This window comes from Papio anubis, chromosome 18, assembly GCF_008728515.1.
Source record: "Papio anubis isolate 15944 chromosome 18, Panubis1.0, whole genome shotgun sequence".
NCBI classification, from domain to species: domain Eukaryota; kingdom Metazoa; phylum Chordata; class Mammalia; order Primates; family Cercopithecidae; genus Papio; species Papio anubis.
Window position 1 is genome coordinate 39,764,313 of NC_044993.1, and position 18,331 is coordinate 39,782,643.

Consider the following 18,331-nt stretch of genomic DNA (forward strand, 5'->3'; position numbering starts at 1 on the left):
AAAAGAGTGGGGCCAATATTCAACATTCTTAAAGAAAAGAATTTTCAACCCAGAATTTCATATCCAGCCAAACTAAGCTTCATAAGTGAAGGAAAAATAAAATCCTTTACAGACAAGCAAATACTGAGAGATTTTGTCACCACCAGGCCTGCCCTACAAGAGCTCCTAAAGGAAGCACTAAACATGGAAAGGAAAACCGGTACCAGCCACTGCAAAAACATTCCAAATTGTAAAGACCATCGATGCTAGGAAGAAACTGCATCCACTAACAAGCAAAATAACCAGCTAACATCATAATGACAGGATCGAACTCATACATAACAATATTAACCTTAAATGTAAATGGGCTAAATGCTCCAATTAAAAGACACAGACTGGCAAACTGGGTAAAGGGTCAAGACCCATCACTGTGCTGTATTCAAGAGACCTATCTCATATGCAGAGACACACAAAGGTTCAGAATAAAGGAATGGAGGAAGATCTACCAAGCAAATGGAAAACAAAAAAAGGCAGGGGTTGCAATCCTAGTCTCTGATAAAACAGATTTTAACCAACAAAGATCAAAAGAGACAAAGAAGGCCATTACATAATGGTAAAGGGATCAATTCAACAAGAAGAGCTAACTGTCCTAAATATATATGCGCACCCAATACAGGAGCACCCAGATTCATAAAGCAAGTCCTTAGAGACCTACAAAGAGACTTAGATTCCCACACAATGATAATGGGAGACTTTAACGCCCCACTGTCAACATTAGAAAGATCAATGAGACAGAAAATTAACAAGGATATCCAGGAATTGAACTCATCTCTGCAGCAAGCAGACCTAACAGACATCTACAGAACCCTCCACCCCAAATCAACAGAATATACATTCTTCTCAGTACCACATCACACTTATTCCAAAATTGACCACATAGTTGGAAGTAGAGCACTCCTCAGCAAACGTAAAGAACAGAAATTATAATGAACTGTCTCAGGTCACAGTGCAATCAAACTAGAACTCAGGATTAAGAAACTCACTCAAAATCGCTCAACTACATGGAAACTGAACACCCTGCTCCTGTATGACTACTGGGTACATAATGAAATGAAGGCAGAAATAAAGATGTTCTTTGAAACCAATGAGAACAAAGACACAACATACCAGAATCTCTGGGGCACATTTAAAGCAGTGTGTAGAGGGAAATTTATAGCACTAAATGCCCACAAGAGAAAGCAGGAAAGATCTAAAATTGACACCCCAACATGACAATTAAAAGAACTAGAGAAGCAAGGGCAAACACATTTAAAAGCTAGCAGAAGGCAAGAGATAACTAAGATCAGAGCAGAACTGAAGGAGATAGAGACACAAAAAACCCTTCACATAATCAATGAATCCAGGAGCTGTTTTTTTGAAAAGATCAACAAAATTGATAGAACGATAGCAAGACTAATATAGAAAAGAGAAAAGAATCAAATACATGCAATAAAAAATGATAAAGGGGATAGCACCACTGATCCCACAGAAATACAAACTACCATCAGAGAATACTATAAACAGCTCTACGCAAATAAACTAGAAAATCTAGAAGAAATGAATAAATTCCTGGACACATACACCCTCCCAAGACTAAACCAGAAGAAGTTGAATCCCTGAATAGACTAATAACAGGCTCTGAAATTGAGGCAATAATTAATAGCCTACCAACCAAAAAAAGTCCAGGACCAGACAGATTCACAGCCAAATTCTACCAGAGGTACAAGGAGGAGCTGGTACCACTCCTTCTGAAACTATTACAATCAATAGAAAAAGAGGGAGTCCTCCCTAACTCATTCTATGAGGCCAGCATCATCCTGATACCAAAGCCTGGCAGAGACACAGCAAAAAAAGAGAATTTTAGACCAATATCCCTGATGAACATTGATGTAAAAATCCTCAATAAAATACTGGCAAACCGAATCCAGCAGCACATCAAAAAGCTTATCTACCATGATCAAGTCAGCTTCATCTCTGAGATGCAAGGCTGGTTCAACACACGCAAATCAATAAACATAATCCATCATAAAAACAGAACCAAAGACAAAAACCACATGATCATCTCAAGAGATGCAGAAAAAGCCTTCAACAAAATTCAACAGCCCTTCATGCTAAAAACTCTCAATACATTAAGTATTGCTGGGAAGTATCTCAAAATAATAAGAGCTATTTATGACAAACCCACAGCCAATATCATACTGAATGGGCAAAAACTGGAAGCATTCCCTTTGAAAACTGGCACAAGGCCGGGCGCGGTGGCTCAAGCCTGTAATCCCAGCACTTTGGGAGGCCGAGATGGGCAGATCACGAGGTCAGGTGATCGAGACCATCCTGGCGAACACGGTGAAACTCCGTCTCTACTAAAAAAAATACAAAAAACCAGCCAGGCGAGGTGGCGGGTGCTTGTAGTCCCAGCTACTCAGGAGGCTGAGGCAGGAGAATGGCGTAAACCCGGGAGGCGGAGCTTGCAGTGAGCTGAGATCCAGCCACTGCACTCCAGCCTGGGCAACAGAGCGAGACTCCGTCTCAAAGAAAAAAAAAAGAAACAGAAAACTGGCACAAGACAGGGATGCCCTCTCTCACCACTTCTATTCAACATACTGTTGGAAGTTCTGGCCAGGGCAATCAGGCAGGAGAAAGAAATAAAGGGTATTCAAGTAGGAAAAGAGGAAGTCAAATTGTCCCTGTTTACAGATTTCATGATTGTATATTTAGAAAACCGCATCGTCTCAGCCCAAAATCTCCTTAAGCTGATAAGCAACTTCAGCAAACTCTCAGGATACAAAATCAATGTGGCAAAAATCACAAGCAATCTTATACACCAGTAACAGACAAACAGAGAGCCAAATCATGAGTGAATTACCATTCACAATTGCTTCAAAGAGAATAAAATACCTAGGAATCCAAATTACAGGGGATGTGAAGGACCTCTTCAAAAGGAGAACTACAAACCACTGCTCAACGAAATAAAAGAGGACACAAACAAATGGAAGAACATTCCATGCTCATGGATAGGAAGAATCAATATGGTGAAAATGACCATAATGCCCAAGGTAATTTATAGATTCAATGCCATCCCCATCAAGCTACCAGTGACTTTCTTCAAAGAATTGGAATAAACTACTTTAAAGTTCATACGGAACCAAAAAAGAGCCCGCATTGCCAAGACAATCCTAAGCCAAAAGAACAAAACTGGAGGCATCACGCTACCTGACTTCAAACTATAACACAAAGCTACAGTAACCAAAACAGCATGGTACTGGCACCAAAACAGAGAGATAGACCAATGGAACAGAACAGAGCCCTCAGAAATAACACCACACATCTACAGCCATATGATCTTTGACAAACCTGACAAAAACAAGAAATGGGGAAAGGGTTCCCTATTTAATAAATGGTGCTGCGAAAACTGGCTAACCATATGTAGAAAGCTGAAACTGGATCCCTTCCTTACACCTTATACAAAAATTAATTCAAGATGGATTAAAGACTTAAATGTTAGACCTAAAACCATAAAAACCCTAGAAGAAAACCTAGGCAATACCATTCAGGACACAGGCAAGGGCAAGGACTTCACGTCTAAAACACCAAAAGCAATGGCAACAAAAGCCAAAGTTGACAAATGGGATCTCATTAAACTAAAGAGCTTCTGCACAGCAAAAGAAACTACCATCAGAGTGAACAGGCAACCTACAGAATGGGAGAAAATTTTTGCAATCTACTCATCTGACAAATGGCTAATATCCAGAATCTACAAAGAACTCAAACAAATTTACAAGAAAAAAACAAACTATCCCACCAAAAAGTGGGCAAAGGATATGAACGGACACTTCTCAAAAGAAGACATTTATGCAGCTAACAGACACATGAAAAAATGCTCATCATCACTGGCCATCAGAGAAATGCAAATCAAAACCATAGTGAGATGCCATCTCACACTAGTTAGAAAGTCGATCATTAAAAAGTCAGGAAACAACAGGTGCTGGAGAGGATGTGGAGAAACAGGAACACTTTTACACTGTTGGTGGGACTGTAAACTAGTTCAACCACTGTGGCACATATACACCATGGAATACTATGCAGCCATAAAAAAGGATGAGTTCACGTCCTTTGTAGGGACATGGATGAAGCTAGAAACCATCATTCTCAGCAAACTATCGCAAGAACAAAAAACCAAACACCACATGTTCTCACTCATAAGTAGGAATTGAACAATGAGAACACTTGGACACAGGAAGGGGAACATCATACACTGGGGCCTGTCATGGGGTGGGGGGAGGGGGGAGGAATAGCATTAGGAAATACACCTAATGTAAATGATGAGTTAATGGGTGCAGCACACCAAATGGCACGTGTATACATATGTAACAAACCTGCACGTTGTGCACATGTACCCTAGAACTTAAAGTATTAAAAAAAAAAAAAAAATTTAGCCAGGCACGGTGGCAGGTGCCTGTAATCCCAGCTACTCAGGAGACTGAGGCAGGAGAATTGCTTGAACTTGGGGGGCGGAAATAGAAGTGAGCCAAAATTGCACCACTGTACTCCAGCCTGGGCAACAGAGTGAGACTCTGTCTCAAATGAGAAAAAAAAAAAAATCACCTCCAAATATAAGCAATTATCCTTTATCAAATTCACTCTGATAAGAAAATATTCTGTTACTCCAAAATAACTAACAATGATACTACTTTTCGAGTCCTTTTCATTCTCCATTTCTCCAAATGCCAGTGTCAGGTGATACGAAGGCCATAGATGGGATATGAGTATGGGCCCCAAGCAAGCTGGATAGCCCAGAGGTATTGTAATGGCCCCCTTCCCCCAGCAGTAACCATCCAAACCCATTACACAGGCAAGGCCAATTCAGACTACCAATCCCTGGAAGTAACTGAGCCCATGTCGTTAGGTGAATACATTTTCAAAATCACTATTGTGACAGTAATGTGTGGTAGGTGATTTCTACATAAATAACATCATGGCCCTCAGGATACACAAAAGCATTCTTAACCTAGCAGCATGTCACATTCCTGAACCTTAAAAAAAAAAAAGATGATGTCAAGAATAGACATGTAATGGGAATTTATTTAAAATCAAAGTGCTTAGTTATATTTTCCCACAATTCAGAAACGTTCCATTATTTCTCCAGGACTCAGCTTGGGCTGGTTTTCCTGTGATCTTTGCAGTTAATAAATGTGCTGGCCTCAGTGACCACAAATAACCAGCAGAACCAGGAGAAACATACCTGAGTGCTTTCACTATAGCACAGGCACACAGGGAGTTTGTTTCAAGTGAAATAAACTTTGCATGCTGCCTGGGGATGGGATCTGGGGTACCTGGACCAGACTCTGAGAAATGGCCCAGAGCTGAGAGATGGCAGCTTGTGGAACCAGGGCTGCCAGGGTTACCTAGAGCTTAGGCAGGGCTTGGAAGCAGTGAGAGACTTGGGGTCCTGCTCACCTGGGACTCTGGCTGTGGTCTCCCTGCCTGGCTCTGCCCCTTGCCTCTACCCAAGGGAATTGGTGGGGGTGGGCATGAGCAACAGCAGCCCTCTCACTCCCACCCCACAGGATATCTTGCTGGGCTGATGGGAGCCAGAATGCTTGCAAAAGTGGGGGAAAGTTCCCTCCCCGTTTATCATCCAGATCTCTTCCAGGTTTAGGAGGAGGTTGCGAGACAAATACAAAGCTACAGCCATCATCTGGTTTGCTCACACTGACGAGCCTTTGTACTCCAGTGCTTGTCCCGTCCTGCCTTGGAATGGGAATGGGACGAGCACTGCCCATATCCTGACTATATCCTGTCCTGGGCATGGCTGGGCACAGCTTTCATGGGATCATTCCAGCCAATGAATGCACAGTCAGGGAGTACTTGAAAGCTACACCTGTTAACTGATCAATGTTGAAAGGGCGGCAGAGACAGCTCAGTAACCATATATGGGTTTCTGAACATTTAATTACTTAATTTTTAAAGATTAATTTAGAACTTGAAAAACATGTACCATTAAACACACAGCACCTCTTAGGAACTTGACGGAATGTAAAACAGATGTCTAAAGAACTGGGGACCAACATTTGAATGGATGTTGACATAAAAACTTGTATTAGTAAAAAGTGACTCTCTTTTGATCTTTTTTTTTTTTGAAACGGAGTTTCACTGTTGTTGCCCAGGCTGGAGTGCAATGGCGCGATCTTGGCTCACCGCAACCTCCGCCTCCAGGGTTCAAGTGATTCTCTTGCCTCAGCCTCCCGAGTTGCTGGGATTACAGGCGCCTGCCACCACGCCCAGCTAATTTTTGTATTTTTAGTAGAGACAGGGTTTTGCCATGTTGGCCAGGCTGGTCTCGAACTCCCGACCTCAGGTGATCCACCTGCCTTGGCCTCCCAAAGTGCTGAGATTACAGGTGTGAGCCACCGCGCCTGGCCTGATCTTTTAAGAGTTCAGTTCTTGGACTTAATGTTGTGTCTAAAAAGGAGGATAAAATATATGAAGAATACACTGCATGTAACACAATGGAATTATCTTATTTGTCAGCGTAGGAAGCAAATATCTTCACGTTTACCCTTAAGTCGGCGTAGAAAGCAAATATCTTCCCGTTTACCCCCCAAAAGTCCTGAAAGACACCTGGAACCTCAGCAGCTGAGAGAGAGGGGCAGATTCCCACCTCCCAGGCTACCCTCACTCCAGCAATGGATGCTGGGTGGAGTAACGTGGAGTTTTCCTTTAGTATACAAAACACCACTTGTTCTTCTCTCTCAGTCTCTATTGTTTTTGTTTGTTTGGTTTGAGCTCTTATAGTTTAATGTAGTCAAGTTAAATAAGATTTTACTATGAGGAACTATGAAAATCTGTTAGAAGAATATGCATCGGACTTTGTACAGCTAGTTTTTTTTTTTTTTTCCTCCAAGTGAAACCTACAGCTAGGTCATTTAAAAGAATATTTAACTCCGGTATCTCTATAGATCTTTGTGTGCATATGAAATTAATCCATATCAGAGACCTGTAACTTAGAGATTCAGCTCCTACCATGCAAATGTGTTTGAAGAAAGATATATATTAGATGATGGCAAGGTGTAGAATTGTGTGGATGGTATTCTACCATTTGCCTTACACACACGCATGCATGCCCACATACACATGCTCTCTTACATATGGAGAATCTCTCTGGAAGGATACACAAGTAACTGGTGTAACTGTAACTTGACTCTGAGAGAGGAACTGGGTGTGGAAGAAAGGAGCGAGGCTTCCAGTTTCTGTCCTCTAATAAACTTTTGAATTCTGTACTACATACATATATTAATCAAATTTAAATGCTTATAACTGGGAAGAAAATAATAGAAAATTACTCAATTATTATTATTATTATTTGGAGATGGAGTTTTGCTCTTGTTGCCCAGGCTGGAGTGCAGTGGCATGACCTCAGATCACTGCAATCCCCGCCTCCTGGGTTCAAGCCATTCTCCCGCCTCAGCCTCCTGAGCAGCTGGGATTACAGGCATCCGCCACTACACCCAGCTAAATTTTTGTATTTTAGTAGAGGGGTTTCATCATGTTGGCCAGGCTGGTCTCCAACTCCTGACCTCAGGTAATCCTCCCGCCTCAGCCTCCCAAAGTGCTGGGACTACAGGCATGAGCCACCGCGCCTGGCCAAGAATTACCCAAATACCTTAATGAGGCCTTTATGATATTTATGATTCAGCCTTGATTGGCCTGATAAAACTGGATGCAAACAATTTTAATAAAAAAGAAAACTATAAGCCCAGGAGCTGCTTGCATACCTCGTTTTGACTCTGTACCCCCGGGCAACTATAAATATGTGATTTCTGTGTCTGGGAAAGGTTTCTGCAGATTGGATGACAAACAATACACATTTACAAAATCCAAGTTCCTGCCCCTTCAAAATTCTGTTTTGTCTGTGTAGTCTTTCACAATAAAGCCTAAATATTTACCTGGTTGAGAAAAAAGCAGCTGTGACAGATGCTGTGCAAGCGTCTGAAGGGCTGCGGCTCCTCCCAGGTGCTCCACATCCAGGAGGGACACAAGACTCTGGAGACAGAAGAGGGCTCTGCACTGAATAGTGTTCATTCTGGAAAGGAAGTGAAACAATGCTGTCTGTTTCTCCAGAAGTTACCCATCAGAATTCAGTATTAACTTTTAGTCTAAGCTTCAGGTTCTGACTGGAAATATCTATAAATACAAGGCGATCTATGGCAGCAAAGAATCACAAGGTGAACTGTTTTTTGTGTTTTCTAAAATGTATTATCATTTTTCAGATGGGGTCTTGCTCTATTGCCCAGGCTGGAGTGCAGTGGTGTGATCACAGCTCGCTGCAGCCTCAACCTCCTGAGCACAAGTGATCCTCCTGCCTCAGCCTCCTAAGGAGCAGGATTACATGTGCACGCAACCACACCTGGCTAAGTTTTTTATTTTTTGTAGACCGGGGTCTTGCTATGTTGCCCAGGCTGGTCTGGAACTCTTGGCCTCAAACAATCATCCTGCCTGGACAAGTGCTAGAATTGTAGAGTAACTGTTAATCTGCCAAATCAAACTGCTTGAGTATTCACACCCTCTGATATACAACTCATTAATGAGTCATGAGGAATCTGTTTTAGAAAAATTTCTATGTAGGGTAGCATCCTTAAAATTATAATTTTCTTCAGATAGGAAGAATTCTTATTCTGTTTCCCAGGCTGGAGTACAGTGTCACCATCATAGCTCACGACAGCCTTGGACTGCTGAGTTCAAGCAATCCTGCCACTTCAGCCTCCTGAGTAGCTAGGACTACAGCTGAGTGCCACTATGCCAGGCTAGTTTTTGTAATTTTTTTTTTCTTTGTAGAGATGGGATCTTGCTATGCTGCGCAGGCTGGTTTCAAACTCCTGGCCTCAAGTGATCCTCCCACCTTGGCCTCCCAGAGTCCTGGGATTATAGGTGTGAGCCACCACGCCAGCCTAAAATTATTTTTAATTGTGAAATGTGACATATATATGGTTAAGTACACAACATATATAGAGAGTTTAACAAATAGTCTATGAAGCCAACACCCATGCACCTGGGAAAGAAAGAAACACTGCCGGACCCTGAAAGCCCCTGTATCTCTTCCTTATAACATCCCACCTCCCTGACACCTACAGGTAACCACCACACAGACTTTTACGGTAAACATTTCCTTGCCTTTTTTTTTTTTTTTTTTAATAGGCTTATCACCAAGGTATGCATCCCTGAACAAAATAGTTCAATGTTGCCTGTTTCTCAACTTTGTAAAAACTGAATCACAGTGTGCGTATTCCTTTATGTCTTGCTTTTTTGGTTCAACAATGTAAGCTCCATCCAAGTTGTGAGTAGTTCTAATTCAGATCCCTTTTACTGCTGCATGTATTGTACTGAGTGATTTTGTCAAAATATATTTACCATTCTAACTCTGATGGACAACAAATTTGTTTATGGGTTGGGGCAACTGTGACATACACTGCTATGAACATGTATTCTAGGGCACATGGGCAGTATTTTTCTGGTATATATACCCAGGAACAAAACTTCTGGGTCTGAGGGGGAGTCAGCACCTTCTATTTAATGGCCCATCATTTCATAAAATAAAATAATGATAAATGTTTTTGAAAGTAGAAAGGTTCTTACTTTCTTATCAAAGGTTTCCAAGTAGGGTTTCTAGAACACAGGTCAACTGCAATGCTGTTTGGAAAGGCAGTTTTCTCAAAAATCTAGATTTAAAAGAGGCAGTAAAGCAAAAGTTAAAGAGTAGTCATTTAACACATGATTCCCTTATATAATTCCAAAATATTACTCCTAAGTGAAATGGTTAGGCTTCATATAGAATGACCTTTTCACCTATTTCCAGTACTGTTAGCTCAGCTTTGTCTCAGATCTTACCACCATCTACAACCTGAAAGTGTGAGCTTGCTTCTTTTGTACACAGAATGAATACCTTGCTTAAGCCTTTCCCACGCTCCACGGTAAGCCTAGAATGAAAACGGAATACCTTCTTTGGGATGAGGTAGTTGGTGAGAGCAGTGTGAACCTCATGGGAGAGGCAGAGGGGAGAGAACAGCTGTCCCCCGCACTCACTGAAGGAATTCTCCATAAATGCATCACTTTCATCACTGCTAGAAAGTTCTTCCCATTCGTCATCAGAGGGATCTGGGAAGCGGGCAAACCACGCAGAACTGGAATAGTTAAGAAAATCTCCACGGGAGTTTCCCTCTTGGCCCAGGGGGAAAATGTCTAAATGCAAACTGTTAACAAACCTTCATTGCAGCACATGTTGACGATAATTTCCAGAGCAGTCTGTTGAGCTGTCAGCAATGCTATAGTCTCTCTCAGCTCCTTGTCAGTGGGCTTTAAAAAAAAAAAAAAAAAAAAGCAAATGACCAACTCTCAATGGTTGGGAAAATGTTTTTGGGGAATTTCCTTAGTGAAAGCCTACTAGATTTTTGTACTTGGAATAGAGCACATGGAGAATGGGGTAGGTAAAAGAAAAGTCATGAAGTGCCAGAAGTACAAACGAGCATTATAATTCCTCTTGGTACGGTGGAGCATGCCCCCATTAACTGGGTTCCCATCCATCTGCATGGCTATTCCCCAAGCGTCGCTTAGTTAGCTGGAGAGAACAGACAAATATCCAGGAATTCTGAACGGAATTCACCCTGAAACTTAATCTACTATGTCAAGAAGTAGCTGGGCATACTAAGATTTAAACAAGAGTTCATTTCAGACACCAGGCACTTACAAACAAACCTGCTTTTAGATGCTCAGCTTAGATGTCTTTCTTGGAATGCCTGCGTTAACAAACACTACTAAGGAGCCCTTATATGACCTGTAGAACTTGCTATGGAGCAGACGGACTTGCTTCCTGCCTTTCTTTAAAGACTATAATAAAGCATTTCCCTAAGACTAAAGAAAGCAGGAAGCTTCTTTTTTATTTCCTCTGAAAATATGTAACGCCAACTTAAACTTAACGTATCAACTAATATTTCTTAAAATGGGTAATATAAATTTGTATAACCTTTATTCTCAAATTGTCTATGAAAAGTGAAATAACCACACTGATATTCCAAAACAGTACATGGGCTAAAAATAATGTATATTTTACTATTTGAATATTTCCCAACTTTAGTTTTCAACTGTTTTTTTTTCCCCTGCTTAGAGACAGAGTCTCACTCTGTTTCCTAGGCTGGAGTGCAGTGGCACGTTCATAGCTCACTGCAACCTCAAATTCCTGCGCTCAAGCAATCCTCTTGCTGCAGCCTCTGAGTAGCTAGGACTACAGGTGCACGCCACCATGGATGGCTAATTTTTTTACTTTTTTGTAGAGACAAGGTCTTAGCCAGGCATGGTGGCACATGCCTGTAATCCCACCTACTTGGGAGGCTAAGGCAGGATAATCTCTTGAACCTAGGAGGCAGAGGTTGCAGTGAGCTGAGATTGTACCACTGCACTCCAGCCTGGGCGACAGTGACACTCCGTCTCAAAAAAAAAAAAAAAAGAAAAAGAAAATAAATAAATTTACCTGCTTTTTTTTGAGAGATGGGGTCCCAGTATATTGCCCAGGCTGATCTTGAAATCCTGACCTCAAGTAATCCTCCCACCTTAGCCTCCCAAAGTGTTGAGATTATAGGCGTGACCACCATGTCCAGCCCCAGTGACTTCTTTGTGCAACAATTTAACTGTAACTTTTAATCATATTATTTAAAAAAAAAAAAAAAAAGAAAAGCAAATTGCTAATTTAATAGAGGTAGCTCAGGGATCCCTAAATTTGAATTCTACTTATTGGTAGCAAGAATGTATATACAAATAATTTCTATTTGTTTTGTGTGTGTGCTAATTCAACTAAATATACATTTATTAGAGGAGATTCAAAGCTAAACAAGACATGTTGCTGCTGGGCTGTCATTCACTTAAAATATATGAAGATCTGGCTTATTCTTTTTTATTCTTTTTTTTTTTTTTTTGGAGACAGAGTCTTGCTCTGTCACCCAGGCTGGAGTGCAGTGGCATGATCTTGGCTCACTGCAATCTCTGCCTCCTGGGTTCAAGCCATTCTCATGCCCCAACCTCCCGAGTAGCTGGGACTACAGGTATGCACCACCATGCTCGGCTAATTTTTTGCATTTTTAGTAGAGACAGGGTTTCACCATATTGGCCAGGCAGGTCTTGAACTCCTGGCCTCAAGTGATCCACCCACCCTGGCCTCCCCAAGTGCTGGGATTACAGGCGTGAGCCACCATGCCCAGCCAAAGATGTGGCTTAAAAGGAACTCTGAAATTAAACTCCACCTCTTTATGTAACTCTCTTGCTCAGAACTTTTCTCTGCTTCTCACTGCTATCGAGCTGACATAAAGAACCAATTTAGATGAAATGTTATGACATCTGAGATTTGCTTCAAAATAATCAGTAGAGAAAAGACAGTGTGAGGGGAACTAGATGAAATCAAATAGAAGAGAATTTGAAAATTGGTAACCGTGGAAGCTAAGCAGAGAGTACTTTACTTTTGCATGTGCCCCCACAAAAAAACAGGTTGAACTGCTCTTCCTTTGTATCTCTGTGGTTATACCTTCTTAAGTTAAATGATGCAGTTTTGATTCTGAAGGAGTGCTGCAGAACACACTGGATAGTGTGGAAGACCACAGCTGAATATAACTTGTGTTCCTGGCACCCTAGTTGCACTTAAACACTGGCTGGCTGACCAACTAGCATGTTAATCATCCAGTCGAGTCAGTTAAGAACATTTTATTTTCCTTTTCTTTTTTTTTTTCTCCTCCATCCCGCCACCCCACCACCGCCCATTACTACAATCTTAAGGAAGACTTTATTTCTATTTTCATTTAGTTTTGTTTTTCTGAAACAGAGTCTCGCTCAGTTGCCAGGCTGGAGTGCAGTGGCGTGATCTTGACTCACTGCAACCTCCACCTCCCAGGTTCGAGTGATTCTTGTGCCTCAGCCTTCCAAGTTGAGTGGCTGGGACTACAGACACACGCCACCACACCTAATTTTTGTATTTTTAGTAGAGATGGGGTTTTACCATGTTGGTCAGCCTGGTCTTGAACTCCTCGACTCAGGAAATTTGCCCATCTCAGCCTCCCAAAGTGCTAGGATTACAGGCGTCAGCCACTGCACCTGGCCAGAAGACTTTAAAAAGCCAGTTTTTACTGTAAGAAAACACTGCATTTTTATAAGCACCAAAATAAAAGTAATAAGAAAATAAATCTCTACATAACAGTTAAGTATCAATAGTTTTTCAACAGTGGCACGTCTATCTAAACCTTGTTAGACTTGGGTCTCACCCCCAACCTTACTCCCTGGAGAAGGTCCTTGGAAGCAAGGCTGGAGGTGGGGACAATCACACAAGAATGCCATTCTCTCATTCCCAGCAAGGGATTTCAGATCCTTCACACACAGTATACCTGCATCAGATAGGATCAACAGAAACCTGAGTACCATGGTGCCCACAGCTGAAAATGACCCCATAAGCCCTGATTTATCATATCCCCTCTTTCCACAAACATGTATGAAACAGGTTGGGTACCACGGTGCACCCCTACGATCCTAGCACTTTGGGAGGCCGAGGTGGGAGGATCGCTTGAGACCAGGCAGCATAGGAAGATCTCGTCTCAAAATAAACCAATAATGATAAAATAAAAAGATCTAGGCTGGGCACGTGGCTTACACCTGTAATCCTAGCACTTTGGGAGGCTGAGGCGGGCAGATCACCTGAGGTTGGGAGTTTGAGACCAGCCTGACCAACATGCAGAAACCCCATCTCTACTAAAAATGCCAAGTTAGCCAGGTGTGGTGGCACATGCCTGTAGAGGCCGAGGCAGGAGAATTGCTCGAACCTGGGAGGCGGAGGTTGCAGTGAGCCGAGATCACACCACTGCACTGCAGTTTGGGCAACAAAAGCAAAACTCTGTCTCAAAAAAAAAAAAAAAAAATCTGTGAGCAACTCAAGGACAGCGTGGCCTTCCCATTTTTGTTATTTGTGCCAGCACTTAACACAGTGCTTTGCACCCACAGGTTGCTCATATGAGGGGAAAAGTGGTCCTATCTACATTTTGATTTCTTTGAAACACCATCAATTTATGCTTCCTGAGACATCATGAACACAGGTAAGCATGAGAGGACATGATTGCCTCCTCCCAACTCAGCCTTCGTTGTCCATTGGCAGCCTCCTGACTGGTCCTCCTGCTGCCAGGCCCCTTGTGCTCTTCCTTCCTCCAGCTGCCTGAGTGTGCTCTCCAAACACTAACCTGCTTTTTCTTACCCCCTCCTTTATGACGCCCCAGATGTTGTGTCCAAAAGGCTCTCTCTGGCAGCCTCTTCCTTAGCTCTCCCATAAAGGCTGAGTCACAAGGGCCTACTCTACAGATACCATTCCCTTAGAAATCTGTGCAGGGCCACAGCACTGTTCTCGGCACAGGCCTTAGAGCCATGGTTTTATGTGTCTGTCTTCCCAACACGGAGGAAGTTCCTGAAGGCTGGAAATTATATCTTAAACATCTTTTTATGACCAGTGTCTAGCACAGTGCCTGGCATACATTAGGAGCACAGTAAATGTGAACCTGAATGAATAAAGCCTCAGTCACTGTGTTCCCTGTTTTCCTATTTGCTCTCCTCCTTAACAAAGTGTTCTCCCCAAATACGGCTCTCTCTCTGCAGACTGTCAGCTGAAATGCTTCCTGCACCCCAGATTGCTCCCCTTTACTGCAATATCACACCAGCAGCGCAACTATGCCACCATCACCCACTCCAAGAAAACTACAAACCATCATTCATCTCACAGTCACCCAACCTCTGCGGATCAGTAGTGGATAAATGAAGATTTGGTTTGCCACCTTGATAAGGCTAAATACTAAAATAAGAGGCAAGAATGCAAGGGACAATTCAGGCAAAGTACAAATTCCTTTAGTCTAAAGACAGTCTGGCAGACAGTATGTAACACAAGTGTGGAGATGCAAGAGTTACAAAGATGATCATCTATTTCTAAAGTGTTCCAAAAGGATAGGTTTATCCCATCTCTGAAATCTTCTCCTGTGTATAAAACTATCACGTTAGATAAAAGACTTTTCCCCCTTTAGGAGATTTTTAATGACATAAAGAGAATCAACAGGAAAATACGACTCATTTTTGCCGAAACGCCCTTTATAGCTAACTTTGCTATAATATTTTTCTGCAAAGCCAAGGATAACTGCTGGAAAAATAAAACAGCTGTATTAATCCATATTTGAGAACATCAACCTGACTTACCGGAAGTAAATCTGAAACAAAAGTTTTCCTTCTGACTTTTCTCTTATGAGAAATTCCTTCCATTTCATCATCTTCAATCAAATCATCCCCATTAGTGTTCTCTAATATTTCCTCAGCCTCTGCAGCAGTTTTTAACCTTTGCATTTCAGTCTCTTTCATTTGAATAACTGTTTCACCAGCATCCATTCCCAAAACTTCAGATAAGATCTTTAGTAAGGCATTTATGATTTCTGCTTGACTCTTGCATGGAATAATGTCCTTTAGATTCCAAATTGTGCCTGGGAAAAAATAAGCATAAGGAGAAGAAATGCCTGTGAAATATTTTATTAAGTTTAAATTTTCGCAAGACTTTTAAGGCCAGTGTAATTTCAAAAAATCTCAGCCCCACTGCCTTTGTTCATTATTTATTAAATGTCAATGAGTTCTGCACTGAGGCAGTGCCCTTAGTTATAACCCTGCACAATCATCTTCCTTTCTTGGCACACAATGCCTTTCTCTGATACACTGCATTATCAGCAGACCCAGAGAACACTCATCAAGTTTCTTTTAAAATGACAAAGTGAGTGGCTTCACTTTCTCTAGTTGTAACCTAAGCTGCTCTCCTCAGCAGCTTCTTATATTCCATGAGTGGAATGGAATGTACTAAAATTCCAACGTCGGTCTCACATACAAACATGAGAACAGGTTCTTAGTTTTTTGATTATCAAAAAAGAACAGGAGCTATCATTAAGTAGTCAGAGTAATTTTTTTTTAAGTTACTACAAAAATAAAAACACCTCCTGGCTATACACCCAAAAGAACTGAAAGCAGGGACTTGAACAGATTACATCCATTTTTGCGAGGTGCAGTGGCTCACCCTGTAATCCCAACACTTTGGGAGGCCAAGGTGGGAGGATCACTTGAGGTCAGGAGTTCGAGACAAGTCTAGCCAACATGGTGAGACTCCATTTCTACTAAAAATACAAAAATCAGCCAGGCATGGTGGTGGGCGCTTGTAATCCCAGCTACTTGGGTGGCTGAGGCACGAGAATCACTTGAACCCAGGAGGCAGAGGTTGCAGTGAGCCGAGATCTTGCCACTGCACTCCAGCCTGGTTAACACAGCGAGACTCTGTCTCAAAAAAAAAAAAAAAAAAAAAAAAAATTACATCCACTTTCACAGCAGCCATATTCACAATAGCTAAGTTGTAGAAGTAACCCAAGTGTCTATCAACAGACGAACAGATCAACAAAATGTGGTATTATACCTACAAGGCAATATTATTCAGCATTAAAAAGGAAGGAATTTCTGACACATGCTACAACATGGATGAACCTTGAGGCCACTATGCAAAAAGAAATAAGCCAATCACAGAAAGACAAATTCTGTATAATTCCACTTCTATGAGGTATTTAGGTAGTCAAGGAATGGTGGCTGACAGCAGCTGGGGGAAGGGAAAATGGGAAAAATTGTGTCTAAAGGGTACAGTTTCAGTTTTGCAAGATGAAAAAAAGTTCCGGATTTTGATTGCACAACAATATGAATGTACTTTACACCACTAAATTATACATTTAAAAACAATTAAACGCTGGGTGCAGTGGCTCACGCCTGTAATTCCAGCGCTTTGGGAGGTCAAGGTGGGCATATTTTAAGAGCTCAGGAGTTTGACACCAGCGTAGGCAACGTGGTGAGATGTCATCTCTAAAAAAAAATACAAAGAATTAACTGTGGCTGGGCACTGTGGTTCATGCCTGTAATCCCAGCACAGGGAGGTCGAGATGGGCCAATCACTTTAGGTCAGGAGTTTGAGACCAGTCTGGTCAACATGGTGAAACCCCATCTCTATTAAAAAATAAAAAAATGGCCGGGCGCGGTGGCTCAAGCCTGTAATCCCAGCACTTTGGGAGGCCGAGGCGGGTGGATCACAAGGTCAGGAGATCGAGACTATCCTGGCTAACATGGTGAAACCCCGTCTCTACTAAAAATACAAAAAACTAGCCGGGCGCGGTAGCGGGCGCCTGTAGTCCCAGCTACTTGGGAGGCTGAGGCGGGAGAATGGCGTGAACCCGGGGGGCGGAGCTTGCAGTGAGCCGAGATCGCGCCACTGCACTCCAGCCTGGGAGACACAGTGAGACTCCGTCTCAAAAAAAAAAAAAAAAAAAAAAAAATAAATAAATAAATAAAAAATAAAAAATAAAAAAATTAGGCCGGGCGTGGTGGCTCACGCCTGTGAGCCCAGCACTTTGGGAGGCCGAGGCAGGCGGATCACGAGGTCAGGAGATCGAGACCATCCTGGCTAACAAGGTGAAACCCCGTCTCTACTAAAAAAATACAAAAAATTAGCCGGGCGTGGTGGCAGGCGCCTGTAGTCCCAGCTACTCAGGAGGCTGAGGCAGGAGAATCGCTTGAACTCAGGAGGCAGAGACTGCAGTAAGCTGAGCTTGCACCAATGCGTTCCAGCCTGGGTGACAGAGTGAGAGTTCGTCTCAAAAAAAAAAAAAAAAAAAATTAAATGGGCCTGGTGGCATGCACCTGTAGTCCCAGCTGCTTGGGAGGCTGAGATGGGAAGATCACTTGAGCCCAGGAGGTGGAGGCTGCAGTGAGCCAAGATCGCACCACAGCACTCCTGCCTGGGCAACAGATGAGGACTCTGTCTCAAGAAAACCCAAAATGATTAAGACGGTAAATTTCATGTGCATTTACCACTATTAAAATAAAAAAAAACAGGCCAGGCACAGTGGCTCATACCTGTAATCCCAGCACTTTAAGAGGTCAAGGTGGGCAAATCACCTGAGGTCCCGATCTCAAGACCAGCCTGGCCAACATGGTAAAACCCTGTCTCTACCAAAAATACAGAAATAAGCTGGACATGGTGGCGCATGCTTGTAATCCCAGCTACTCGGGAGGCTGAGGCATGAGAATCACTTGAACCTCGGAGATGAGGTTGCAGAGCCAGCCACTGCACTCCAACCTGGGTGAGAGAGCCAGACTCCATCTCAAAACAATAAAAAATTTAAAAAAAAAACAAAAAAAACAAAAAAAAACCCTCTCAATATAAATTATCTCTGTAAGGCCAAAGGGC

General features: G+C 42.3%; 1 protein-coding gene across 3 annotated transcripts in view; it reads right to left on the bottom strand.

Moving 5' to 3' along the window:
* HEATR3 (HEAT repeat containing 3) overlaps positions 1 to 18,331 on the bottom strand; it is a 46,023-nt gene that overhangs the window by 17,182 nt on the left and 10,510 nt on the right. For all 3 annotated transcript variants that reach the window (XM_003916858.4, XM_009196402.4, XM_021931935.2), the window contains 5 exons: positions 15,271 to 15,548; positions 10,275 to 10,365; positions 10,010 to 10,167; positions 9,649 to 9,731; positions 7,962 to 8,098 (listed from right to left, as the gene is read on the bottom strand). In XM_003916858.4, the coding sequence (XP_003916907.2) occupies positions 7,962 to 8,098; positions 9,649 to 9,731; positions 10,010 to 10,167; positions 10,275 to 10,365; positions 15,271 to 15,548 (747 nt within the window). The remainder of the gene's footprint in view (positions 1 to 7,961; positions 8,099 to 9,648; positions 9,732 to 10,009; positions 10,168 to 10,274; positions 10,366 to 15,270; positions 15,549 to 18,331) is intronic.